The 27,804-nt window shown below is 38.1% G+C and overlaps 2 protein-coding genes across 4 annotated transcripts; one reads left to right on the forward strand and one right to left on the reverse strand.

Annotated features, from left to right (window-relative positions):
- pigm (phosphatidylinositol glycan anchor biosynthesis, class M) lies at nucleotides 1-3,897 on the reverse strand. 2 transcript variants are annotated; one of them, XM_035526396.1, is made up of 6 exons: nucleotides 3,505-3,590; nucleotides 2,919-2,962; nucleotides 2,283-2,794; nucleotides 1,524-1,782; nucleotides 734-835; nucleotides 1-223 (listed from the first exon to the last, which is right to left on the reverse strand). In XM_035526396.1, exons 3-6 carry the CDS (start codon nucleotides 2,738-2,740, stop codon nucleotides 59-61), a joined length of 984 nt encoding a protein of 327 aa, XP_035382289.1. In that variant the 5' UTR covers nucleotides 2,741-2,794; nucleotides 2,919-2,962; nucleotides 3,505-3,590; the 3' UTR covers nucleotides 1-58. The 2 variants fall into 2 exon arrangements, with proteins under 2 accessions (XP_035382289.1, XP_026856973.2); XM_027001172.2 differs by lacking the exon at nucleotides 2,919-2,962 and having other exon boundaries at nucleotides 3,505-3,897.
- Nucleotides 3,898-5,144: 1,247 nt separating this feature from the next.
- LOC113571948 (zinc finger CCHC domain-containing protein 2-like) lies at nucleotides 5,145-27,137 on the forward strand. Of its 2 annotated transcripts, none has more exons than XM_035526555.1 (14): nucleotides 5,145-6,324; nucleotides 11,826-11,925; nucleotides 12,098-12,168; nucleotides 12,764-12,835; nucleotides 13,291-13,391; nucleotides 14,068-14,162; nucleotides 15,358-15,423; nucleotides 16,263-16,323; nucleotides 19,110-19,212; nucleotides 19,429-19,493; nucleotides 20,729-20,820; nucleotides 21,600-21,728; nucleotides 22,001-23,380; nucleotides 24,591-27,137. In XM_035526555.1, exons 1-14 carry the CDS (start codon nucleotides 5,662-5,664, stop codon nucleotides 24,647-24,649), a joined length of 3,057 nt encoding a protein of 1,018 aa, XP_035382448.1. In that variant the 5' UTR covers nucleotides 5,145-5,661; the 3' UTR covers nucleotides 24,650-27,137. The 2 variants fall into 2 exon arrangements, with proteins under 2 accessions (XP_035382448.1, XP_026856982.2); XM_027001181.2 differs by having other exon boundaries at nucleotides 19,113-19,212.
- Nucleotides 27,138-27,804: the final 667 nt, after the last annotated feature.

Here is a 27,804-nt window from a genome sequence, read left to right on the forward strand (position 1 = left end):
TAAGAGTGTATTCATTCCAATGTTTTATTCAGTTTGTTTTTTTTTTGGTTTTTTTTGTTTATTCAGTCTTTTTTTGCTGGACTGTCACTGGTATATAGTGTGAGACAATCTGGACCATTACAATCGAATTAATTATAAGAAACAACAGGCCAGCAAACCATATATACAAGAAAGTGTTGCGTCCTTCAAACTCTAAGTAGTAAGCAGGTGCCAACCACAAACCCTAAGAAAGCAAAAAAGAAAAAAGAAAGAAATACAAGTCAGTGCAAACATCACCACACATAAAAGTGTACAAAACACACCACAGACACAAATAAATGTTGAATGCACAGTAATGACAACCAAGTTTTCAACATTTCCCAATGTTTGAAGTATATGTGATTAACATGATCTATGTTCTTTAAGGCAATCTCTTTTTAGTCATTATTAGCAGTGAATTAATTGAAAGCTAGCTTTGGATGGTTAAGCATCTTCAGTGAATACAAGCTGAAAATAAAAGGGAAATTTTCATTATTGGCTGTTGGGTATCAGTATTATTTACTATTTGAGTTTTCTGTTATCTGCTCAATTAAATAATCAGTTCAGTTTTAAGCATCTACTATTTGGATATTATTATTGCTTTTGTGTGTAATTAGGTAAATGTTAGGCAGATGTGCTCTGTAAGATCTCAACACTTTTTATGCCAATAGTCTAGAGGAACATTGTAAATGTAAAGAGCATGTTTAGTTAATACCTGGCCAGTGAACCAGAGCAAAAGGAGTGCAACCCCCCGCTTCACCGTCAGGCTCAAGCGTGGCAGCACCAGGGGTAGCAAGCACAGGTACCACAGAAAATACTGCATCCAAAGAATAGAAAGACGACACCACCACAGCAAATGTCATGCCTCAGTCATCTTCAACTGATTTATAGCAAACTCTTTGAGAGTAGTTTACCATATGATGTTTAAAATGTTTTTTTTTATTTATTTATTCCAAGAGCTATGATCTCATTGGCTGGCTGGGACTGCTTTAAGGCCATGGTACATTTACAGGGTTATAGTTGCTTAGTTTGAGCTGAAACCTGTTGCTACAATCTAGAAGCTTTCAGCCATCATACTAAAATGATATGAAGGAGGCATACCCTGCTAATTATACTTCAAAATACAAATTCAAAATATTCAACAATATTCAAAACTAAATACACTTATGTGCCATAATATATCCTTACCTATAATCTGATACTTTTATTTGCATATGCTTTCCTGCAATCCTGTACCTTTACCTTTAATACCCTATACCCTTCATTTGAGGAAGTACTGCAATATGCAAAAAAGCTTGCAGAGACGAAGACAATTATACCTGAAGTTCATATCTTGAAAATACAAGCACTTTAAAATGGCTGGTTAATTAATGTGCATGTGTTTAATTTTTAGAGTGAGCTGTTTTGAATATTTAAAAGGAACACCAAAAAAAATCTCAGCAAAAAAAATATTACATCTTATAGCTAGTCTATATAGAGTCAAGGTCATAGTTGATCAAGGTTACCTGTGAGGTACACACTTTGTTGAAACTGACGAAGATGGCCGTGTTTAGGAAGCAGCAGAGGGGTAGATCAGTATGGAAGGCCAGTGAGGTGAGGAAGAGGAGTGCAGCCTGTGGGAGGAAGGCCACCAAGCCCAGAACTATACTCCACTCACTCTCCGCCATCAAATACAACATGTAAAAGTAAGGTGAGAAATTATGTCGGATGTCCCGTCTGGTTAAATGGTATAGGTATGTTTCATGGAGGAAATCCCAGCCATACCTGAGGAATTAAAAGAGAGAAGAAAAAGATTAAACTATCTGAACAAAGCATAACAGATATACATTCATTCAATGCAAAATTACAACATTGTTTTGCTTTTAGTACATGGGATTTGTATAATCTGTATAATGTTTAACAGAAATAAAAATTTACAGATTCCAAAGAAACAAGCGTTCTAGAATTTTCAGCCTTTGTTTTTTTTTTTTTTTTTCTGGATGTTTAAGAAATCATAACATCCAGAGAGCATCTATTCATATGTTCAGTGATGTAACCATATAGGGACAACAAACTGTAAGCTCAATCAAAGCACAGGATCGTTGCATACTTCCAACTATAACATCAACCTGTCTTAATACCCAGCAAGTCAAAATGCTTTTCTTTTTACCTACATAGACTGTCCTAAAATAATCTCTCATGCACTTAGTTATGCCAAAGCAAAAGCTTTGAGAACATATTATCAACAACCAGCTGTTGTAATTTTTCCCTTCATTTGGACTTACATGAAATAAAAGGCCAAAGTCAGCCCAAAAAATACAGTTCCTGATACAAAAGCAAACTGCAGCAGATCCTTATTGAAAAGTCTTTGGAACATCCATCGACCCCCTGATGGCCCCTGAGAGGCTATGGAGAGGGCAATGGCGAGGCCATATGTTACCGGGTAGATTTTCATATGAATAGACAGGCCATACAGAAATGCTGCTATTAAGGGTCTTTTCAGTTCTAAACACAGGAGTGTGGAGAGAACCAGAAGGGACAAGACTGCTTCAGCATTGCCACGTGTGGACACACCGATTGGCAGGGGGTTGAGCAGCCAAAGAGCAGAGAAATAACAGGCTGCCTCACTAGATGAACCTCGAAGTGTCAGGAGGCAGTGGAGTAGGGCACCACAGACCACATCACAAGTGACAAACAGCAGCTTCCCAAAGTGGGGTGTCAAGTAGAGGTTGGGTGACAGCATCCAGGCCACAAGCGGAGTATAGCGGTACGTGGATCTTTTGTATGGGGATTCACCCTATGGACATATAAAGTTCAGAATTATAAATGACCAGTGAGTCAGGACATTAAATTTCTTACCATTTGTACAATATAAAGGGGATAGAAAAAGTAACAGAAATAACTAACACATATGCACTCACTCTTCGCTTTGGAACAATTTCAGTGCTTCTTGTGAAATCCTGAACTGTGTGTAGTGGGATACCAGATAATTCTTTAAGAGGAACAGCCTCCAGTGAGGGATAAATAAAATGGAAACCTATCTTGCACTTTGCACCCTAGCACATCCTGGTAAGATTCAAAACCTTGTCTGTATTGTTACTATTTGCATCTTTAAAAATTAGTATTTAACAATAATGCATTATATTCATATAGCGCTTGTCAGTAACCCAAATACGTTTATTAATTTTGACAGAGAAACCACAAAATAAATGAGAGACTTTGATATGAAGAGGAGCACTTTGAAATGAATATGATTTTTAACAGGGAGCCAATGGAGATTACAGGGTGTAGTGTGCTGGGATGAGTCGGTATGAAGACGGGCGGCAGAGTTCTGAGCCATTTAACGTTTGTGAAGTAGTTAGTCATGGTTAATTGTTTATAGTTCGATATTAATCATTTTCATACTTTCACTTTCAAAGTAATAGTTTTCGATAGTTAACGGGCACCAGGCTACTGTCTAGCTAGTATAAATATACTTGTTTATTTTGTCCTACTATAGAAACTCACCTTTGTTACAAATCTGGATGCATCTGTGAACACATGATAGTCAATATCAGTGTATTTGACCACCATAGTTTTGTCTTGGTAAACCCCAAAGCCAACCAAAACAATTCGTAAAACAAATGCAACGGTATATAGAACCCTAACATTCAGTAGTTTCCATAAAACAGTGTGAGTAGCTCGAGCCATAGTTAATTCGCTGCGAGGTTAAAATGATCCAAAACGAACGGGAAGCTAGGGAAAGCTAGAGCGAGCTAGCTCGGCTTAACCTCGCTGGATCACATCATCTTCTTTTGTATTTTCATCTAAAATAAATTAGCATCATTATCGACAACTCCGAGACTTCATAGAAACTAAAAGAACAGAATGATCCTGTTGATTTGGCTGTCTGCTGCCATGTTTGTGTTTCTATTTTGAAATTTCTATTTCAAAATACAAGTCGTCAAAATACGTTCCTTTATGAAGGAAATAGAAGGAAATAGAACTTGTCGGATAGAGCAACAAAATATCACCAACGTGTAGATAATCTCAGACGGTCTTAGACAACTAGTGAAAGAAATCAAATTTAGTATCTTGTGTTTATGTGTTTTTGCGTGTATTGACGTGAAGGGTGGCAGAAAGAGCATGTATTTCCCGTGCTTCTTCGCACATTCTCTCTCTCTCTCTCTCTCTCTCTCTCTCTCTCTCTCTCTCACACACACACACACACACACACACACACACACACCCGTCTACATATGCAACTTTAAGGAAGAGGATGACAAAAAAAAAAGACTGCCCAGAATTATTTTAGATATGTTACATATAGAAAATATGAGTTCAGTTAACAAAAGTAAGTCAGTGTGATCATGTTACATAGGATCAAAATAATGCAGACAAAAGACAAAGATAATCACAAAATGAACACTTTTCAACACACTGGAGCCTAGATAACACACTGGATTAAAGTACCAAACAGCTTGTATGGCTTCCTTAATTTTTTATTTATAATATTAAAAACATTGTATAATGCAAACAGTAGTAACTTAAATGGCAAGGTAGAAAGTAAATGTGAAGCAGAGGAGTGAAAAGGTAGCAATGACACACAAATGTAATATGTCACACTGTCAGTTCTTGCTTAATGCATGCATTATTTGTCAAAGAAACAATGATTGTTATTTCTGGTATGTTCACAGGCACTTTGGACACTCATTTGACATTGTTTATTACCTATATATAAAACACTATGGTAAATATTAGCTGTTGTTGTCTGCAATTCATATGAAATGATAAAATAGAAAAATAAAATACTTCAAATCCTTAATCCTTTAATCTTTAATACTTTATTGTAAAGGAATTGGGTAAAGGCAATCACCTTAATGTTATGGGATATTTACACATAGATTTTCCTGAGACATTTCAGATCTTCCTAAAACTCCCACAAACACTGTCTCTCAAAAGATAAAGCAGCAAAATGCCGACTTCAAACACATGGCCTAGAAAACTGGTCTTTGTTGAGTCATCTGAACACACACACGCACGCACGCACGCACGCACGCACGCACACACACACACACACACACACACACACACACACACACACACACACACACACACACACACACACACACACACACACACACACTTACTTACCCAGTTTTGGACCATTCCTCTCTGGCACATTTTTTGGTCAAAATAATCATTTTGTTTAATAACTGCTTGTATTAACTAAGAAATTGATGTCTAAGTGTATTGTTTATACAGAGCCTACAATGTACATTAGTTTCTAAGCTATTTTTATGATATTGTCTATTTACTTATTTAATTTCATTACTCATCGTTAGCTTGAAGCTTTCTTTTCTTATAAATGCTCTGTGAGTTAAGTTTCGATTCTTAGGACCCAGCGCGACTCTGGGACGAGGGAGGGGCTTGCGATAGGGGAGGAGTTTGTTAATGATTGATAGCACTTTTTTTTAAAAGAAGGCAAAGCAGAGAGGCGCTGGGTGGCTAATGTAGACGAGATGTAGAGCTGTACAGGCGAGTGTCATTTTAATAATTCCAGAGCATCTGTTTAACCATCATATAACGTTTATATTTTGCGAATACTGTCATTTAACGACGACCTGATTTATTAAATAATGCAGCCTTAATTTTCTCATCACTGTTATTATTGTAGAGTTGATAATGTCAAAAATGCAGTTACTCATAAAAAAGGAGGGAGACGGTACGGCCGAGGGCGAGAAGGAACAACCGGAGCGCCGTTCGGAATCGGCCTTTAAGGGGCTTGGATCTCACTCTCTGAGTAAAGAGACTGTTTATGAATGGTTTGGTTTACATCTGAAGCCCGCTTACCGTATTGAATTCATATACGGATTGCTTCATATGTGCCAACCCTTAGAACTTCGCTTCTTGGGTTCCTGTCTCGAGGACCTCGCACGGAAAGATTTCCACGTTCTTAGAGACTTTGAAATACGAGCGAATTCTCCTAGTGAGATGGGTCTTTTGACGGATGTAAGCGACCCAGTGACGAGATCTAAGCTACTAGTTTGTCTGTCCCTCCTGGGCTCTGATAACAGGGAATGTGCTGGGATACTATTTCGGATACTGAACCATGTGGATTCATTTCGTTCACTGTCTGGGGACGGAGATGGGACGCACAACCGTGGTCTCGAACCTTTGACTGAATCACGCTCCGGGTTATTTGAGCAGTTGACGGTCCTTTTCACTATGGCAACACTTCACCCGGCCTTTCTTTTCCACCAGAGAGACATACTACGAATTAAACTCGAAAATATAAATGAGGAGCGACAGACCAAGCGTCATTACACCCCAAACATCCATCCCCAGGTGATTATATTTTTGAAGGTTGTAGAAGATTCACACTGGAATGGCTTGTCTGAAATTAGCAAGCTATGCTGGCTGGCTAGCTAAATTGCTTCCTTCCTTCCTTCCTAGCCAACCAGCAAGAGTCGGCTTGCATGCATAATAACCCTGTTCTAATTGCATGCATAATAGTTGTTACTAGCTAACTAACTAGTTAGTCGCATATTACAAGGTTATATAGCTAGTGATATAACTCGCTATGTAATTTATGTAACGTCAGGATTCGTTTCTGACTGATGCACAAATGTTTGTCCGTTTTAACAACTGGTGTTTCCCCAGCCTTACCGTTACCTTTAGCTTGATGGCTATCTATCCGACTGGCTAGCTAAATAGTTAGCTAATGCTAACTTGGCTTGCCAGCCTTGTTGACGTAACATAAGGGCCTACCCAAGTTAGCATTAGCTAGCTAACGGTTAGTTGGTGTCAGTAAGACTCAGTTCTCCCGAGTTACTTTACCTGTAAGTAAGCGCGTTAGTCGTAGTCAAAACATGATAGTTACACCAGAGACTTTTTGGAGCCAGACGACTACATTAAGGTAGCCACTAAAGTAACTTGTAAAGACTGTTTCGTTAATGAGCCAACCTTCAAGCTAGACAAGTCAGCTATTGTTTAAAGATTTAAGTAAGCTCATTACTTGCCATTGGCTGCCATGTTAGCTAAGCTAGTATTTTAGGAAACTTGAAATGGATATACCAGCTAAATAATTCAATAGACTGTCTGCTAGTTGTAAACAAAAAGGGAATTGTGGGAAGTAGTCTGTAGATTCACCATACAGACTAGTTTACAATAAAATTATAGTAACCTGTACGATTCTTATATTTAATTTTTTTTATGATGAGGGAGCTCTTGAAATTGTTCCGATTTCTTTGTATGTTTCTTTGTTTGTTTTAAAGTAGACATAACCTGTTGAAATAACAATATAATCTATAGCTATAATATGGCACTTATGTTCCCAGTGGTCCACTGTTTTTGTCTGTTTGACAGTTGAATTATTAATATATATTTGGAGAATAATACTTGTTTAATTTTTTTTTTTAAACAATAAGGACAGGATCAGTGTCAGACAAATTCTGAGAGGGCTTGAGTGATATCTTAAGAGGAGATGGTACTCAAGGCTATGGGTGGCAGTGCATAGACATTATATGCAAGGGAGACATTGAAGAAATTGAGGTATTTTTTTCTAGATGGTATATAAGAATGAGCTCTGAGTCAATCCAGTAAACAGTGATGAGTGTAATAGACATTAATTCATTGGTACTAGAAATATTAGGAACAGTATCTGATATCTGGTAACTGACTGTTAATATGTAGCTAGATTTTTTTAAATGTTTCCCTGTTTTCTTATGAATTCCTTATGGATAAATAATTTAAAACGTTAAAATTGTTATTAATTAAACAAAGTTGAATCAAGTAGGTCTAGATTATGGAATTTTTTAAAATACAGTACAGAGTTGCATGGAGAAAGATCTCAAAGTAACTTTACATTTTGCCAGCTAAATCAAGTCTAGATTTAGAGAGCATTTCCTACTCTTAAAACCCATATAATATGGCATAGAATATTTTTATGGCTTTTTTAAATGCAGCCAATAACTTATTTTTTGTGGTTACATCTAATAGCCTTGCTGTTACTACTGCAACAAGAAGCCAAAAAAAAGGCTATATCAAGTGCAAGAGGGAACTATGGATAAAGAAGGCCTCCCTCAACATTTACAAGCAACCCACTAATTACTCAGTGATCAAACATCATCAAACAAAGCCTCTTATCACAGCTTGAAATGGATGTATACAGGGAAATTCCACTGTTAAATATAGCAATCCCCCCGCAGAAATGTTAGAACCCAAAAATCTAAAAATGCCAGAGTATTTAGTAAACAGGGGAGATTGAAGTACTGCAAGGCCATATAACACACCTGGAGGACAACTACAAATACCCGGGGATTCTTTAATCAAATGGGAACTAACATGAGGCAGAAATGAGGACATAAACATCCAAGTACTTACATGGGGTAAGGCAGGTCCTCAAGAGGCAGTTCAATGGGAATAATTAGATCAAAGCCATAAAAGCATATGCGCTGCCAGTCGTCAAATACCCAGTAGGCACAATAAACAAGCCAAGGAAAGAGCTGCAAGCTGCTGACATCAAGACCAAAATCTCCTAACAATGCAATGAGTACTCCACCCAAAATCCAACACCCAAAGGCTGGAAACAATCTGGAAGGAATGGCTAAAATAAAATGTTTTTAAAGAGATTAAAAAAACAATTAAAAATCAAGATTTGAAATCTCTCATTCACAAAAGTATTCATACCCTTTGCTGTGGCAATACAAATTGTAGTGCATCTGTTTAATTATCTTTGAGATGTGTCAAGTGGCCTGTTTACATCTTGCATTAACATGTGTTTCATGTCTGGATCATCTCTGGATATAGTTTGCTGGGATTTTGTTTACACTTTCAATAAAATGCGTCCCCAGATGAAATACGATTTTACTTTCCCAAGTAAAAATTTCAAACGCACAGGCTTGATTTACTTCCTACTGTAAACATGACCTTGTACAAAGCAGATATTGGTCCACTCAATAAACTCAGCACCCTGCTGGCTGTATGCCAATGCTGGGCTACCCATGGACAAACAAGCTCCTCAGCCTGCATAGAAAACAGTGTTTTATACTTGTTTTATACATTAAGAAAAAAATGAGATGTATATTTAATTAAGAAAATATTACTGACACCATATCACATTTCTTAAAGGTCGTTTATATAGCCTGCTCAGTTATGCTTACCAGGTTATCATATAGCACATACTGTCTTGGTTAATAAATAAACATATAGGCTTAAAGTAAAAGATAAATACATATACAGTTAATTCATTTATTCAAGCCTTGAATGGAATGAACTACTGATACCAAGTGTAGTATCATGCTTCTCAATACCAGACCCATATGTTGGCCAAAAAACCCCACATAGTCTTTCCATTGTCTGAACATTAAAATGTTTTTAGATTGAACACAGAGTAATCAGATTGCAGAAGTTTAATTTTGATTTTTAAATGAAGACTTATTTGAAAAATGCAAGTAAAATGACTATAAACTAAATGCTTCAGATATGATCACTTATTTTGAAATTACACATTAGGTGGTTTCTTCTGTTTAAGGTGTGTCTAGGTGCTCTTCTGTCATTCTCATTCTCCTGCAGATTACTGACAGAGGTGCTGAACACTTGGTATGATGCACAGCTAGAGGCAGGAATGCACAGATATGCTTTAGCAAAAAAGGATGGACAGGCTTGTGGCATGATTTCCCCACCAGGCAAGTGGGTCTTAAGCAGAACAAATCTCCATCATCTGGCTGTACATCTTGAACTGAAATAGATTTGACTTTGAACTCACCGCTGTGCTTTTCCGTAGGAGTTTATTTTTTTCAGATGCATCGCTGTTTTTGTAGAACTGCCTGCTGATCCCCTTTTTTCTTTTTCTGTTATAATACTAGTAGCTCATCCTTCACACTTTTTTCCATGGACACATAACTCTTGAAATCTTTGATCTAGGTATGTGGCAGTGTTGAGAATGAGATGCGACTTTTGTTTTCATGTCATTTTAGTATTTTTATATACACAAAGTAATTTCTACCAAGCCTATCATACTTTCTGTGTAACTGCTGTATCAGATATCTGAATCCAGTTATCTCAGCTATAGGCACTTAGTCCAGGCAAATATATGCAGCTACAGCTCTGTTAGGCCTGGGTTCTTTGGTGTCTTTGCCCTATTTTGTTGGTCTGCCCACAGATGTAATGGTAGCCTGGATGAATTTGAAGGAGTGGTGGAAGTTGAGTTCTGTGTAAGGAAAATAAATAATGAGAAGAACATTTGTAATTTGAGGTTAAGAAATCCACACATTATTTTAAACTACAATATTTTAATGTTTAAAATTATCCCACATGAGATTTAATGACTTAGGTAGTCTACATGCTAGATGGAGCTTTTGTGATGGAACCTATGGAGCATCATGAGTTCATGTGGCAAGACAATTAACTGCCTTATCCTAGATGCAAAATCAGTTAAATTCTCAACAGTTTCTGAACACTTCACCAATCATCTAAAGCTTTTCTTAACCTTTCAGATCTTTGTATAGAGGTCAGGGTGATTTCATTAGCAATGTATGAAAACTATGCTCACACTAGTCACAGAAGTGAGAGATGACCTTTTGTTTTTGGAATAGTCATGCTAGCTAGGTCACTGCCTTTTTGCTGCTTGAAGCAGCTGGCTTGTGTGTTGCCCATCTGAGTGAAATTAGCATGTGTGATTTGATTGCTTTATCCAGAATATAGTTCCTCAGGCTATATACAGTACTTAGACTTGAATGTTACAGGATCAAATCAATTGCTGTGTAGTACTTCAGTGATTTATTTTATGGAAGAGCATATTTGACAGCACACCAAGCACTATGTCTGTCAAAAAATAGGCACTGCACATAACCTAGCTAACACTAGGTTATGTCCCTATGGCGAACCATGGTGGTGGCTGCATCATGGGGGTGGGATAGGGAGACTGGTAACATTTGAGGCATGAATAAATGCAGCCAAATACAGGAACATGCTTAAAAATCTCCTCTAAAGCACATGCAAATGCTTGCTGGGGTAACGGTTCACCCTTCAACATGATAGTGATCCAAAGCTTATAGGCTAGTCTCTGAATGACCATGAGTAGCCCAGTCAAAGTCACTTAAACCCCATCAGACATCTGTGGAGAGACCTGAAGATGGCACAGATGCTTGTGAGAATCTGCCATGAAGAATGGAATAATCTGCCCAAATCCAGGTGTGCAAAGAGGTGTGCTGCCAAAGAGATTTCTGGAAAAAAAAAATCACAGAATAAAGGAACTGAATACTTATGTGAAGAAGAGGTTTCAGTTTATTATTTTTAATAAATTTGCAAAACGTTTTCGCTTTAGTATTTTGTGTGATTTATGTATAGATTTATGGAGAAAACAAAGACAATTGTATACATTCAAAATAAAGTTCATAACATACTGTGCAGCAAGTAAACAAGTCAGAATACTTTGTGAATCCACTGGATATTCTCAAGCAGCTGGCCATATCCCAACCTGTGTGTGTGTGTGTGTGTGTGTGTGTGTGTGTGTGTGTGTGTGTGTGTGTGTGTGTGTGTGTGTGTGTTATTTTTAATTGTAGTCTACTTTTGTCTGCACTTTTTTTTGTCTCCTCAGAAAGTGGCTACAGATGAGCAGCTCTCACCTTTTGTTTTTTTAGTTCAGTAAAACAAATAAATAAAATTGAGTTGTTTTCAGTCAAAAAATCTGTTCTGATTCTGAAAGAGCCATTTTTGTGAATGGAACCAGTTAAACTTTAAAACACAAATGGATATTCTGTCTATGTTTTATATTTGGTAATAGAGTCCAAAATCCAGATATGTTAAAAGCATGCATTAACTTTTCTTATCTTTTATTACTTCAGAACAGGCCCCAGAAGCCAGAGATCCCTAGCACAGAGGTTTGTGTGAATGAGACAACACACCTCACCCCTGCCCATCACAACAAAAAAGCCGAGAGAGACAGTAAGGCTCATTCGTGGGCTGAGTATACAGCCATTTATTTTTGACGCACTGAACACTGTCATGGTTAGACATTAAAAAAGTATATGTTCGTAACATCCTGTTTTAAGGCTTTAAGTAAATGTTTTAATGTTCAGTGATTTGGAAAGATTATTGGTCCTTTTTAACATTTCAGCAGTCCACATTGAGAAGATTGTGTTGAAGGGGATCTCATGGGGCAAGACTGAACGGGAATACAATTTTGAGGTACAGGATTGTATTTGCATGAATATAAATCAGATATATAACATAAGATAACATAAAATTCAAATGTAGATTGCTGCACTGGACTATAGAACATTGTATGAACATCCTAGGTAATGAGTGGCAATATTTAAAATGTAGAACAGGGTTGGGCATTTAATATGAACTTGAAATTGTTACTGATGCATAGATTTTGCAAACATTTTAAATTTTTGCAATTTTCTGTCCATTGTTCATTTTTCACTCTTAAATAATAAATATTAAATCACAGTGCTTGGAGATCACAATCCTTTGAAAGATGATTGTAGAATATACATTGAATTTACAAATATCTATTATTATAGTATTGAATCTGGAGGTCCAAAAAAGGTAGATAAAGTGCCTTGCAAAAGTATTTAGTGGCTATAAATCATCAGATTAATCTGGATTACAGTTGACACTATAATAGATTGTGCTGTTATGTTTAAGATTTACACATTATAAACTTAATGATATTGATATTAGTTATGTAATAAAACGTTCTGTGACAGATTACTACCTGAAAATGCTGTTAGCATAGCCCTTGTGCTAATATAATAATATATATGGTTACTTTTAGGTGAAATGGTCTGACTTGTCAACAAGCTCTGTCACAAAAACACATCTTGAACTGGAAAACTTCCTGCTGAAGGTATTCGGTGTTATCAGTCAAATTTTAGGGACTTAATTTCAACCTATGACTGTACATTATTTTAATCTTTTGTAGATGTCCTGCATTTCTAATGTGTCAAATCTCCATACACACATAGTATTATATGTAGCAACTTCTAAACAACATTTAATATACAAACATTTCAGGAGCTCACTGGTTACCTTATGTCAGCATCACAGTTTGTTTCTCTAACCTCTCCAGACAAGATAAAAATAAATGGCTCTTTTATTTGGTTTTTGGTTGAATGCAGTTTGTTTAAAAAGGCAAGCTAAATTTTGACTGCTATCTGAAATGTAAAATGTACGTACTCTTAAGTAGTACAAAAGCACCGTAAGATCGTGACAAAGGGATGGCAAACATCATCTTGTTTAATATGATGGCGGTGGTGGTGTTGGAAGCAATTTGTGTTATAATTGTGCTTCTTATTCTTTCAGCTTCCAAAGGAGGCCTCCACAGACTCATTTGAGAGGGGTATTTTACAACTACTCAGTCAGGGCCAGAATCATCACTGGAGAGAAGTGGAGAGAATACTGAAGTAAGTGCAGTAAAACTGTCATTAGAAATGACTGAAATGACATTGTGTACATTTATAGGGGCAACCAATGTGGCTTTCCCCTCCCCACCCCTCATAACCGATATTTGAAGCCAGTATTCATTTACCATAAATTTGATACTTGTAGTGTGAAATTTTACAAGAATGCAACTCTTAATCACAACTTTTATAATCAGCATGTTTAATATTAGAACATTATAAAAGATAAATTGCTTTGAGGTTTAGACATGATAAATATTGGTCAGTTTATTTGGCTAGAGTGTAGTGTGCATCAGAACAAAAACAAAGGTATGGGGTGGGACAGAGACAGACTAGAGAAGTGTTTGTGTGTTGTACTTGATGTCAGCCACATTTCAAGCAGTCCAATAACTGGGTGGTACAAAAAGGTGTGGGTTTTTGTTTGTTTGTTGTTTTTTTTATATAAACTTAAAAAAAAACATTTATCAGAAAGGAAAGTAGCTCAGTAATTAGGATCGGCAGAAAATTTATGAATATTGGCTCAGATTATCGGTTGGGCAGATAATCCGTCAACCTCTAGTATATTATCCTTCCACTAAAGCGAAATAAAATGGTGGTTTGACCAGCCTCCTTTGTAGATGAAACTCCTTCCTCCTGAGTAGAATACAAAGACTGGTTGACATCTTTTTCTGTCTGTCAGAGAGAAGTTCCTGTCAGCACCACATGCTTTCCGTCAGAAACGGAAGGTGTGCATCTTCTTCCACTGTGGTGTCTCACCATTCCCCAGCCTATACTGTGAGTTACTGAACATCCTCACTTTTTGATGAAATACAAACCTTTGCTTGAGAATGATTTCCCCCCACCCCCCAAGTTTAGGGTTGGTCATGATACTGAAAGAGTTGGAATAACTTCTGTTGGCCCTCGAGAGCACAATCTCGATTTAGCTAATTGATAATCAAAGGAAACAGATTTTTTGGCTGCCATGCCACTTTGTCAGTAGTGCTGACCTGCATCTTTGCTTCTGGTTTATATGTAATCTATTGGGCCTGCCTCACCGACTGTTATTAATTAGTTTTTAGTAATATTTCTGGGTCAGATGATTGAGATGTAACCAGAACCTTAGGCCTTGAAAATATGAAACCTTCCAGCCTCTGAATTTCTGCATGTCCCGCAATCATACATCTTTATATAATGGTATCAAGCCTGCCAGCATCACTGGACAACTTATGTTCTCAAACATACCTCCCCAATTTAAGATCTGCCTAAATTCAGCCATCAATCAGTAATCAATGAACGATCTGTGAACTAATTCACCATCATAGAGCGGAAGACCCATTGTTGATTGAGGGTGGGTTTTCTAGTTGGAACCGAGCAGATGACAAAACTGGATCATATTTAATCCTCTATCTATTATGCTGTCCTGTTAGGGTGTGGTTATTTTTATAGTGTCAGATGTATGTGTTTGTGCAAAATTGGCAATTTGCTGCCATAAACTTGCACAATATGGACAAGATATGATCTTGGGATTATGTTACTACATATCAAGTTGCTGATATCCCATGCTGTATATTATAACCTCATTGGTGTACCATAATGCAACATGGTTACACACCATGTTGAAAGCATTATTTTAATACTAATTATTTTTGAGTCTCTTGAGTCATCAGAATAAATCAATAGCAATAGTAATTGAGAGCAGTTCATGTTCCTGATACTTACAGTATACCAATAACAAAATTAGTTGTGTGTTAAGGTGCTCATTTACAGCCTCATAAATGCAACCCTTTGCCATATATCAGTATTTCAGTGGCCAGTACTGCAGTAACAATTTACTATTGACAGGACAGAGCCCTAGCAGCAAGAAATGTTTATCGTTTTGTGCAGTTTACCAAGGTGGTTGAGAAACTCTCAACTATTTTCATTCTATATGTATGCACTACAAGCAAAATGTTTAATGTTTGCTTTTGTGATTTTTGTATTTTGTTTTCAGGTAACCACGTCTCCTCAGGTCAGCCCCACAAAGAGGACTGCTCTGAGCCATCAAGTCCAGAGGAAGGTGAGTGTTTGTTTGTCAGTCTGCAGTAATTTTTAATATCTAGTTTAGTGTCTTCATGTTTGTATTTCACCTGGTCCAATTGTTCTAACAATCTTTAGCAAAAGAAGGCAAAACAGAACTGAGGCCTGAGACACCACCTTAATGGACTATTACTGTTCTGACATGTCTATTCCATAAAGGTCTATCATGGCATTTTAGTCTTGCAGTAAATGCAATGAAAACCAGTAGAATGAAGATGTCAACAATACTGTATCTATTCCCAAAACACACTGCCATTGTAGAGCAGTTAAAGATCATCTGTGAACAGCTGAGGTATTAACTCTAGTGAGCATGAACTGAAATCACAGTAAAAGTTTAATTGTGCTTGTTCATGAACGGCTGGGAAAGCACTCTTTAGGATCTGGGCCCTAACAGGGCCTGTATATACTTGCATATTTGAGTTTTCTATTATCTGCCCATCAGTGTGGGTGGTTTAGAACATGCTGAAAGAATAAATTATCTATAAACATTCCTGAGGACCATTATGACGTGTGTGTGTTTGTGTGTGCGCGCGCGCATGTGTGCATGCAAATTAAAATAAAATTTAACATTTTTCACCTTAAATCTTTTTATTTAGTTCTGCTTCACACACTGCATTTATGAAAAACCCAGAATATAAAGTGTGACTGCTTGCCCATTAAGGACCCTTTATTGCTGACTATGCAAATATTTAATCAAATGCTTAACTGAATGTTTATTTAATGAGAGAATGCTTAATTGAGTGTTTATTTAATGAGAGAATGCATGTACAGAAAAAATGAGTGTTTCGTGATTGTGTATAAATGTTTTTTTTATTGCAGATATGAAACCATTTGTCCAGGGACATCGTAAGAAACCTGGCAGCAGAAGCCCCAGTCTTAAGTGGGTGTTCATTTAGACACACAAATATAGCATTGACTTATTCTCATCTAACCACACAAATATAGCATTTACTTATTCCCTTCAAACCTGACAAATATGGATATGTATGTCCAGTTGGAAGTGAACTTTGTAGAAAGTAAAATCCTTTTGAGGTCTTAGACAGTTGGACAGTCAGATGTTGATTAAACTTTACCAGAGTGACAGAAGGGGGAATGATGATTCAAAGCATACAAGGACTAAGATTGTGGCTGTGATTCCTATGTGGTTTATTTAGCACAGACTAGGGCTGTGTTTAAAAGATGCCACTACATACTAATTGCATACTGATTGGGCCCCACAGCAGCATGCCGTATACAGTATACGCCCAAAACTAATTTTTTCAGTACTTGAAAGATACCTGGATGACGTACTACTCCAGCCAAATATTCCAATATGAACCTGAGATATGTTCATTGTGTACTGCATTCTGTCATGCAACAGTTACAGAAAATCTTTCACAAGCGAGCGAAAACCTTCATACGTTCATGTGACCCTGTAGTATGGCTTGCCTTTGGACCAGTATTCACTATATACTAAATGTAGTTTGTAGTATGCTCGATGTAGTAGTTTATTTTGAAACTTGAGTCAACATTACTGACATTATGAACTCAAAAGTTGAATAGTGTTTCTGCATTTGAATGTCACCAGGTTAGATGCTTATTTTCAAGAAGTAATGCTTTGTTCATCTAAAAGGGACTGTCCTAACTTGCTGTTTTAATTTAGCATATGCTTGTTTCTGCTATTTGTAGTTTTTTGGAGGGCTTTTCTATTCTTTTTTTTTTTTAAGTTCTGTTAATGGGTAAGTTGGGGTTAGGGTCATCCCTACTTTCTGTTTAGTGGGTACGTTAAGAGAATGACTGACAAGTTTTCTTAACACCAAAAAACACATTCACAAGAAATGGTGTAATCAAATATACATGTGCACCACAAAAAGTTAGAATATCGTGAAAAAGTTAATTTCTGTTCCTAATTTAATTCAAAAGGGTAGTGTCATATTTTGTATTCATTACACATAAAGTGACATTTCAAGACCTTTTTATTTGTTTTACTTTTGATCAGTATGGCTTATAGCATGAAAATCAGAAATCCAGTATCTCAAATTATTAGAATAAACAGAATTAAACAGAAAAGTATGTACAATACAGAAATGTTCAACTTCTGTTAAGTATGTTCATATATAAATTGCATGGAGGCAATCAGCTTGTGGCACTGTTGAGAAGCCCAGGCTACTTTGAAAGTGTATTGGGTGTTTCTCATCTTCCTCTTGACAATACTTTAAAGATTCTCTATAGGGTTCTGGTCTGGAGAGTTGGCTGGCCAGTCAAGCACAATAATATAGTCAGCAAACCATTTGGTAGTACTTTTGGCATTGTAGCAAGTGCTAAGTCCTGCTCTGCAAGGAAATCGGCATCGTGATAAAGCTTGTCAGCAAATGGAAGTATGAAAAGTGCTTTAAAATCTCCTGTTAGATGGCTGTGTTGAATTTGAACTTGATCAAACACAGTGGACCAACACCAGCAGATGACATAGCACCCCAAACCATCACAGACGGCGAAAACTTTACACAGGACTTCAGATACAGTGGATTCTGTGCCTCTCCATCCAGACTCTAGGACCTAGATTTCCAGATGAAATGCAAAATTTACTTTCATCTGAAAAGAGGACTGTGCACCACTTAGCAACAATTCAGTTATTTTTCTCCTTAGCCCAAAGTAAGATACTTCTGACATGTCTGTGGTTCAGGAGTAGCTCGATATTAGGAATGTGGCAGTTGTAGCCCCTTTCCTGGAGACATCTGTGCATGGTGATGCACAGATTCACCAGCCTCAGTCCACTCCTTGTGACTGGCTCCCAAGTTCTTGAATCGACTTTTCTTGACAATCCTCTCAAGGCTGCGGTCATCCCTGTTGTTCATGCACCTTTTTCTACCACATTTTCCCCTTTTAGTCAACTTTCTATTAATATGTTTTAAAACAGCACTCTGTAAAGAGCCAGCCTTTTCATCAATAGTAATTTAATCAAATTAAACATTATAATAATTTAAGATATTGAATTTCTGATTTTCGTGAACTAAAAGTCACACTGATCAAAAGTTTTTAAAAAAAAAGGGAAAATAGTGATGTCACTAAGCAATGAAAATAACAGAATATCATGAAAAGGTTCATGTCTGATCATAATTCAAAAAGGTAAAATATTTCTTTTTTAAATGCACCTATGCATACGTCATTGTGTTGTGGTTACTCATCAACATTATATAACTGCTATTTGGTATAAGCTGCTAGCTCATGATGATTTAATTAACTTAAAGTGCAAGTAGTCTCTAGATAATACTAATGTGTTGGAACCAAAAATGGTTTAATGCACTGCTTTTACACCTAATACACTGTTGCCAAAATACTTGTACATTAGTTCTTATATTTAACCAAAAATTGGTTACACTCTGTTTTCTTAGTAACAGGACACCACAATATTTTAGATTATTTAATAGGTCAATTAATAAAATACTTTCTGCAGCCATTGCTGAAGTTTCCCCTACTACAATTCATCTGTAGATATGAACATTTATATATTGATATATTAATTCATGGATATAACCTTGCAGTTCATATCAATCAGGTAATGACTGGGAAAACCATAGGGGAAAACTGCAGCTTGTATCTTTCAGCTGTTGTTTGTATAAAACACTTAAACTGCTGTCATTTTGCTGTATGAGTAAGTAACCAGTATTTTTGCTCTTGGGACGCCAGCAGTGTGGAAACCCTGAGACCAGCTCCCATCTCATCGAACAACAGCCTGGGCGAGTGGGGGAGAAAGGGCTGCGTGCCGAAACCCACCTGTAGCCAGAACACTGTGAGTAGATGCCCACACATTTATGTTGTACTTGTGTGTTTGAGAATATGGACGTGTTCTAATTTATACTATATACCTAAAGCACATCTGTACAAAGTAGTACTTACTGGTACAAACTAGTACACACCCGTGCAATCAAGCATTAAGCAGGTAAGCACAAGGGTCTGAAGAGAAACTAACACGGGGTATTACGTTGAACCTTTTTTTTTACAACAGCTCTCAGGCCGAGAAGAAGAGAGTTCAAATTCCAAGCCAAAAGCCAGAACAGCCTTTTCTAACAGGTAAGTCCAGGCAAATGATCTTGTCAGAAATGCCTGTTTTCATTTTTATTTTTAGTGAAAATAACTTTTTTTTTGTTTTTTCATTATTTTTGAGCTCTTCATCAGTGAGAGAACTGAAAATGATGTTTGAAACTAAGGTTATGCATGTGTTACTGAGACTGAATTTTAGATGAATTAAATACGATCAAGACATGACATTTTTTATCTGTCAACCTTGAGTGTATTCACTTTTTTTTTTACATTTTATTTTTACACTAAAGTTTTATATATACATAAAACCTAAAAAGCAATGCACTCTTTGTATATTTTTTTTCCCCTTTCCCCCTGCTAATAAAGTATAATACTACCAATACTACTGCATAAGAAGAAGAAGAAGAATGGAAACAGCAATAAATGTTTGATGGGGACTGGGGAGGAAAAAATGCACAATTATTTTTCATGGCACCATATCATACAAAAGTAATTTATTCTACACACTGACACATTTCACCCATCTGTTCTCCCCCGCCACAGATGAATCTACTTTAAATGAGGCCGTTCATTTATCAAGGGAAATTTAGTCTAATTTTATCAAGGGTAAAGGAGCTATAAAAGTCTCCCATATTTTGTTGTACGTGTTGGGTTTTTTTCTTACAATAACTTGACATCAAAGTTAACAAAATTTATATATAAATGTATATATGTATATATATGTATGTATGTGTGTGTGTGTGTGTGTGTGTGTGTATATATGTGTATATATATATATATATATATATATATGTGTGTGTGTGTGTGTGTATATATATATATATATATGTGTGTGTGTGTGTGTGTATATGTGTGTGTGTGTGTGTATATATATGTGTGTGTGTGTGTGTGTGTGTGTGTGTGTGTGTGTATATACACACACACACACATAAAATATTATGGACTTTTGTAGGTGTCATGTAGCCTTCTAAACAGTGCCCTTCAGTAAAGTACTACATACTTATTATATGTAATTAATGGTCAATATTCACACCAAGCAGAACATCAGTACAGGGCAGTTAAAGCATTGAAATGGTACATTCAGAGTGTCAGACCAGCACATTGACACAGCATTTGTAAATCATGAAACATCAGTGGATTAGAACTAAAGCGCAGACCAATTTTTGCTTTGATGCAGACCAATTTAAATAAAGTACACAGTGAACACAGTGAAAAATATTATGGACATGTTGGATGCATCCACCTCCTTCCTTTTTCTAAAACAGTGAGAAGGGAGAGAGGGGAGTCGGAAGAGGAGCTTACTTTGCCAATGGGGTAATGTCACCCCCATCAATACTGGGCCACTCTAAAGGGAAAGGTAAACATTTGGTTATAAAAACCTGAGTTATAACCAAGTTACACAGTTATAAAAATAGGGATTATCTTTTCCTTTTGATTTGATTTTGATTTCCATTCTTAGCTGTTGTTTTTTTAAATACTGTTCATTTATGCCTAATGGTATAGGATTTTGTGTTTGCAGTGTCTCAGCATACCATTAAGATGTCTCCCCATCCTAGCCATCCTCAGTTTTAGGGGACTATTGATTCGTAGGAGTGTAACGATGCACTCCGACTCACAATTCGATACAATTCACATTACTGGATTCACGATTCAATTTTTATTTCTTTAGTGTAGAAAAAAAAAGCAAAACATGCAGTTTTTTCTTGTATAAATTCTTTAACAAAAAGGATACTTTAATCCACTGCAATTAAATTATGAGAAGAAGTTTACAACTGTAAACAATTTGTACACAGTACATTTTATCTTTACCATTATATTAAATGACCAGGTGAAAGCATTCTTTTTTTATTTCTGACGCAACTGCAAAATCAGTGTCATGCTTTAATTTTAAATGTCATGCTTTTAATTGTTTAATAACAAGACGAAAAAATAGAATCTACTGGGACCAGAATATTGACATTGCAAATGTAGAATATACCTATTTTTGCAGTTTAGCTTGCAGATTTATCCTTCTCTCAGCCTTAAAAATATATTGAAGCATAATAAAATTATAGGACATATAGTTTGATTTTCACATTTGTCAGAAATTCTATCCCTTTTACATGTAAACATTTTTCTTGTCCATTTTCTTTGCAGGTGTGTGCTCAGATACTACCTCCTGCCACAACATATATGGCGAGACGTCGTCAGAGAGCTACAGTTCCCCCTCCAGCCCCCAGCACGATGGCAGAGAGAGCCTGGAGAGTGACGACGAGAAAGGCAAAGGTAAATCTGATCTGTAGTGTAAAATAAGGGTTTCGAGTCTAATCCTGAGGGCCGCTGCCCTGCACGGTTTCCCCTGCTCCAAAATGCCAGCTCCAGCTCAGGAAGGGCTTGATAATGATCTGATCAGCTGCTTTGTGTGTTTTGGGGGAGGCTACCCTGTGCAGGGCAGTGGGTCCCAGCACTGGAGTGGAATCTGCTTCTAAAATCTAACACGGTCTGTGTTACTCAACTTCCCAAATTAAACTTGCTCTTCCTTCGTTTTCCTCCCTTAGACACAGACAGCCAATCAGATGACTCCAGAAAGTCTGTTGCAGGCTCTGTCCTTGTCTGCCCAGTCAGAGGAGGGTGCGTGGATACGCATCACCCCTTCGTTGCTGTGGAGCAGTCTGGGCCTCACAAGGCCACTCTGCGGGGTCCTGCTCTGCCGGGTCTGCTGCACTTTGGCCACCCCATGCCATGCACGTTCCACACGCACACTGAGACCTTAATTACTGGGGGCCCCCCCCAGGTGCCAAATGCAAAGCTGGGCCCAGACTTGAGGATGCCACATCCCATCATGCCCACGCAGTCGGTGGCTATAGATGATGGAGAAAAATGCTCATCTGATGTCCCTTCTGCTGTCCAGCCTTTTAGCTCCCCGGTTCTAGGGCTACAGCCGGCTGGCAGTCCTGCTCTGCAGCCTCTCCTGCCACGATTTAAGGTCACAGGGGGGCAGTCTGGTGCAGAGAGTGGGGTGCTGGGCACTCACCAAGCCCCGGTAGGGGCCATTAGCGTTGTTCAGTGTGGCCCTGCTTACCCTCCAGGGCTACCTACAGCCTATGCTAGCACAGATCCGGTCCACAGCCCACTCACTCCAGCAGATTCTCACAGCAAATCTCCGGCCCTGACCCTGCCCTCCGCACTGCCACCCTCACTCAGCCTGGCCATCCCTTCCACTGGCATTCCCCCCATATGCGCTATAGGCTCCATGGGCACAGCTTCTGCTGGTCAGGCTCCATCTCCAGTGGTGCCCACCCACACCCCAGGACCTGCCCCCAGCCCCATACCTGCTCTCACACACAGCACTGCTCAGAGTGATGGCAGCTGCTACATTAACAGCAGCGCCACCAGCAGCAGCCTCTCCCAGCAGCAACTCACCGCTGCACAGCAGCCTGTGGGATGCCATGCCTGTGGCTGTCGGGGCAGCTGTGGCAGTAGCCACGCCCCCAGCTACTACTTCCCCACCCAGATGGCTCCCCAGCAGCTCTTCAACATCTCCCCCGTCTTTCCGTTCACCTCAATGTGCAGCAATAACTACGTCAGCCAGCTCAGCCCGACCCTCCAGAGCAACAGCACCAGCCAGTTGCCATTCTACCCAGCTTGCCCAAGTGCGTTTGCGGGCCGGCCTCTGCTCCACCTACACAGCCAGTCCCACCAGGAACACATGCTGGGCTCACAGGCAGCCACATTCAGAATGCAACAGCTGCCTGGCCTCAATCGCTTTTACCAGCCCATTTACAGTAGCACCATGGTGTCTGGAGCGAGCATCACCCTTGGCGATACCGCTGGTGGAGTCAATAAGAAAAATGGCAGCATTTCTTGCTACAACTGTGGAGGCAGTGGGCACTATGCGCAGGAGTGCAAACAGCCAGCCATTGATGCTACACAGCAAGGTAAGATGGGCTGAGAACTGCTGCAGCTGGCAGAGAAGCTGAGCATCTTCTTTTCAGCCATTTGTTCACTTCAGCAAAATATTTAATTGTAATGGTAACTTCTCTAATATCAGATTTTAAACTGATTTTATTTTAAACTGAAATTATTTTATTAGGAACTTACTTGACATATCTGTTAAGTGATTTTTATAGTGTAAGGGAAAGTTTCCACAAAATCAGAATAGAAATTAAATGAAAGACAAATGTGTGTTCAAAGATTCCTTTTGTTTTAGTGTCATTTGTTGGATTCTTAAACAAATTGAAAATATCTAATTTAATAATACCTATTCTATATATCGTAAAACAAAATGCATGTTTTATCCATTTTTAAAATTACACATTTTTTGTTGCTGTTTGGTGGACCAATGGGAGCCCATTAACTTAAACTCATCTCCTGAGTCTACATGCATACTGTAAGGCCAGAAGTATGTGGACAGCCCTTGTAATTATAGAGTTCCTGTGTTTTAGACATGCCCATTATTAACCATGCAAACTCAAAGAGCAGGGCAACCAAGTGTATAATAAGTAAAAATCACCTATCCTCTATTGCATAACATACTACAGAGTTCCAGACTTCCTCTGGGAACAGAATATGCACAGAAGTGTGCATCAGGAGCTTCATGAAATGGGTTTCCATAGCCAAACTGCACACTAGCCTAAGACCACTATGCACAATGCCAAGCTTTGGCCGGTGTGGTGTAAAGCATGTACCTGCTGGAACCTGGAGCAGTGGAAACGTGTCCTCTGGAGTGATCAATCTCTTTTCATTATCTGATGGCAGTCTAATGGACAAATCTGGGTTTTCCAGATATAAAAGAATATTACTGTTGTCATGATGCATTTCAATAGGTAAACGTTTGGTGAGGGAGGATAACGGTCTCGGGCTGTTTTTTGGGGTTTGGGCCCCTTAGTTACAGTATAGAATAATGTTAATGCCACAGTGTACAAAGACATCTTAAACAATTACATGCTTCCCACTTATGCACAAAGCAAGATTCATAAAGAAGACAAAGATGTCCAACAAGCTCATCTAGGCATGATGGTCAGCTGTCCAACATATTTTGGTCCTTTCAGTCCTGCTCATCTAATGTGTGTGAGGTGAACTGATCTCAAGTCAGCACTGTTTCTGTTTTGTGTGAAATAGCTCCAACTCTCTGTTTTCCTCTTCCAGGTGGCTTCTGGCTGAAATATGCCCCACATCCTGAAGCATTAGATCACAATCCTGACTGAGGGTTCAACGCTTGATCCTGGTTCTCTCCTCCAGTGGCGGTCACTCCACTCTTGGCTGAAGTCTTGGGGTTGTTAACTGTACATACACATAACTGCTTTTTAAAATGCTTTAAGGTTGTGGCGGGCTGGAGTATTTGTGCCTGACATCTTCACCAAAGCAGAGAGACATGCATGAGCCTTCTGGTGAACTGAGGACTGGCACAGGACTGCAGGTCATGCTTACTGATCTTGGCTATTTTCTTGAATTTGAGTTTTATGGAGAAATGGACACAGTTCGGCTCTAAGGATTTAATGGGTTTGCAGGTAGTATATCTGCTTTTTCTCAGTGTGACCCATTTCTAGTCACGTGAGAATGGAATGACTAAGTAGGGCCACTCTGAAGTCAAAAGAAGAATATTTCGATTGCTGTATGGTGGTATAATTGAAACTATGCTTACATAGATTTTTGCATATATTTCGATATATTATGGTTGTTGGAGTTGATGTCAAAGAAAAGCTAAAAATTTAGTTTTCCACTATTAGAAAATTGCACATATGTAAACTCAGAACTCCCAAAGGTAATAATTAATTGTAGAGGTTTTAAAACTAACTTTTTTGATTACTGATTTTCCCCAAAGACTATGTTTTTGTTTTTACTCAGGTCAGCATCAGTTCCTGCCATATGTATTTTAGAGTCCAAAACAGTATCTGTGTTGGCAAAATGCTGTCCCTCAACAGGATGTAGCAGGTTTGGGAGCATGAAAACCTTTTACACAATCATAAATGGTGGTACTACAATCGTAAATGGTTAGGGTCAGGATTAGTTTCTGCATATTAAAGCCAGCTTTTACCCCAGCTGTCAAACTGTTGAGTGACAGTTTGGAAACTAAATTTTCTATAATTCCTATATTTAAGATCCCAGGGATCCAAGCAAAATTTTCTTACATGTTTTACAATAATTGGAAAATTGTTGTTGTTGTTGTTGTTGTTGTTGTTGTTGTTGTTGTTGAGTCCTTTTGTAAACTGTTAAATGTGCAGCAATGGAAAGTTGAGCAAGCCTTTTCCCTCCTCGCCTGCTGCACCTCTATGAATGTATAAGTTGAGTTTCTCAATAGAAGGGAATTTTGTAGTAATGGTAATATTTAAATAACTAACCTTTTAGAGCATTTTCCAGTTGATATAATGTGAAATGCATATTGAGGCACTCAAGCATCATGTTTGTCTAAGGTAAATGCTGCTATTTACTTTCAAATTTAATTTTGTCTTTATGGTGATGTGCACTATACCAACAAGAAGTCCTGAAGGCTTGATATGAAGATAAATTCATAACATATAAGAGTAACGCTCCTCTCTCCTGTTATACCATTTTACCACACATTCAGTATTGCTCTGTAGGTAATCCATAGCATAACGCTGCCACTAGGTGGTGCCAAAACGGCTCCATCCTCCTATGGTAATATGCCTTGCCATAGCCTTCTGTTCTGACAGTGGCAAGGTTCTTTTCCTCTGTGTGATGCATAAAAATTGCAGTGTGTTTGTTTTAGTTATGTTTCTTTTGGTTACGCAGGCATTCAGCCCACATGTCCTAAACATTGGTCCATGATCTGGGCTGTCTGCATGTGCGGCAGTTTTAAACATTTGAAATAAAACTGTTCTCCAATTGTTGCACTGATGCAGAACCAAGTTTGGAAATCCTGCATGTTTGGAATATTTGTACTGGGAGAAAGTGAATCACTGAACACTAACCATTGTGCAAAACAAAATGTTAATTATGAGCCATACTGATAGCTGCAATGGATCAGCTCAAGAGTGTTAGGAGGGAAGTGTACAGTGTGCCTCCCAAATTAAGGCTCCTCTGAGTGTCTCACTTTCTTTGTATATTGTACAGCAAACAATTTATGACTCCATTTAGTGGAGTATTGGCCCCACGTCCCACCCCTGCCTCCACCATCATACCCTCGCATTCCATTCCCAATGCCACCATCACACACACCTATTCCACTCCCAACCACTGTACCCAACCATACATCCACCTATACCAAATTCATAACTACTGAAGAATTCTGTTGCTTGTTAAAACCAGAGAAGAAAGGTGACCTTTGGAACACTGAAATTCCACCAGTGACTTGGGAAACACACACTGTTTTTTGGTGATGGAATGAATGGACACTCCACGGAAGACTGAGACTGGTGTGTGTGTGTGTGTGTGTGTGTGTGTGTGTGTGTGTGTGTGTGTGTGTGTGTGTGTGTGTGTGTGTGTGTGTGTGTGTGTGTGTAAGAACGTAAGAACCTGCCACTTGACCTTGTTAAACTTGCAGTTTGAAAGAATATTGTTCTGTATCAGACATAAGATACAGGGTCTACCTTCAGTTGTATGTTTACTGTTACATTTGATACGTTAATGTTATGTATTGAAAAGGTTAAATATATTTCAAAAGAGAGTTTGGATTTTATGCGAACTCTTCTTTTTCCTTGGAATTTAATAGCAATAAATACATATTAAAAAGGTCTCTCTGAGGTTCTTGCTGTGTGACACAAATTTAGTATGTGTATGACGAGTGAATTCTTGCCGGATACATTGCACAGAACAGCTCAAATCAATCTCATTCTCTGTTACCATGGCTTTCTGCTATCTTCCCAAATCCAGCTGTTGATTTTAACTTTTAAAGCCTCATGTGGATTTGTTTTCTCCTGTCTCTGAGCTTCTCTTTCTTTACACTCCCATTTGTAGGCTTGCTCTGGCACTGAAATCTTTGCATGTTAATTTGTATCGTTAAAAAAAAATAAGCTTGGGTTTAATGTGAGAACACACAGGCCATACGCTGTTAGTCAACAATGGCTTAATGTTCTGTGTATTATATTTTCACATGAAAAGCAAGACTGAAGAGAAAGGCTTTACTGGAGGTCGCTGTTGGACTGTTTTAAAATGCACATTCTATCACCATCATGTCAGCAGATTTAGAGTTTAAAAAAAAAAAAACTGCTGTCTGTGGTAGATCGTTAAGAGTGGGTCATGGTTTGATGAAGTTGGACAATGATCCAAAGCAAACATCATTCGTCCCACCTAATCCGAGCATTATATGACTCAATGCTGTTGTGTAATGAGTGTTTTGAGGGGGATTTCAACAAGCTGATAATCAGCAAATACTTTTTCATAGCCTTTTCCCCTCAAAAGG

The sequence above is a fragment of the Electrophorus electricus genome, chromosome 5 (genome assembly GCF_013358815.1).
Source record: "Electrophorus electricus isolate fEleEle1 chromosome 5, fEleEle1.pri, whole genome shotgun sequence".
Taxonomy (NCBI): Eukaryota; Metazoa; Chordata; class Actinopteri; order Gymnotiformes; family Gymnotidae; genus Electrophorus; species Electrophorus electricus.

What these genes read in the sequence shown, in the direction of transcription:
- pigm (XM_027001172.2), bottom strand. Translation starts at nt 3,687, where the DNA reads ATGGCTCGAGCTACTCACACTGTTTTATGGAAACTACTGAATGTTAGG. An exon ending in CATCCAGATTTGTAACAAAG is followed by an intron (nt 2,795 to 3,504) that starts GTGAGTTTCTAT and finishes ATATGTCCATAG; the next exon opens with GGTGAATCCCCATACAAAAG. An exon ending in TGCTCTGGTTCACTGGCCAG is followed by an intron (nt 224 to 733) that starts GTATTAACTAAA and finishes TTGCTTTCTTAG; the next exon opens with GGTTTGTGGTTGGCACCTGC.
- LOC113571948 (XM_035526555.1), top strand. Translation starts at nt 5,662, where the DNA reads ATGTCAAAAATGCAGTTACTCATAAAAAAGGAGGGAGACGGTACGGCC. An exon ending in GCCATCAAGTCCAGAGGAAG is followed by an intron (nt 15,424 to 16,262) that starts GTGAGTGTTTGT and finishes TTTTTATTGCAG; the next exon opens with ATATGAAACCATTTGTCCAG. An exon ending in AGAACAGCCTTTTCTAACAG is followed by an intron (nt 19,494 to 20,728) that starts GTAAGTCCAGGC and finishes TTTCTAAAACAG; the next exon opens with TGAGAAGGGAGAGAGGGGAG.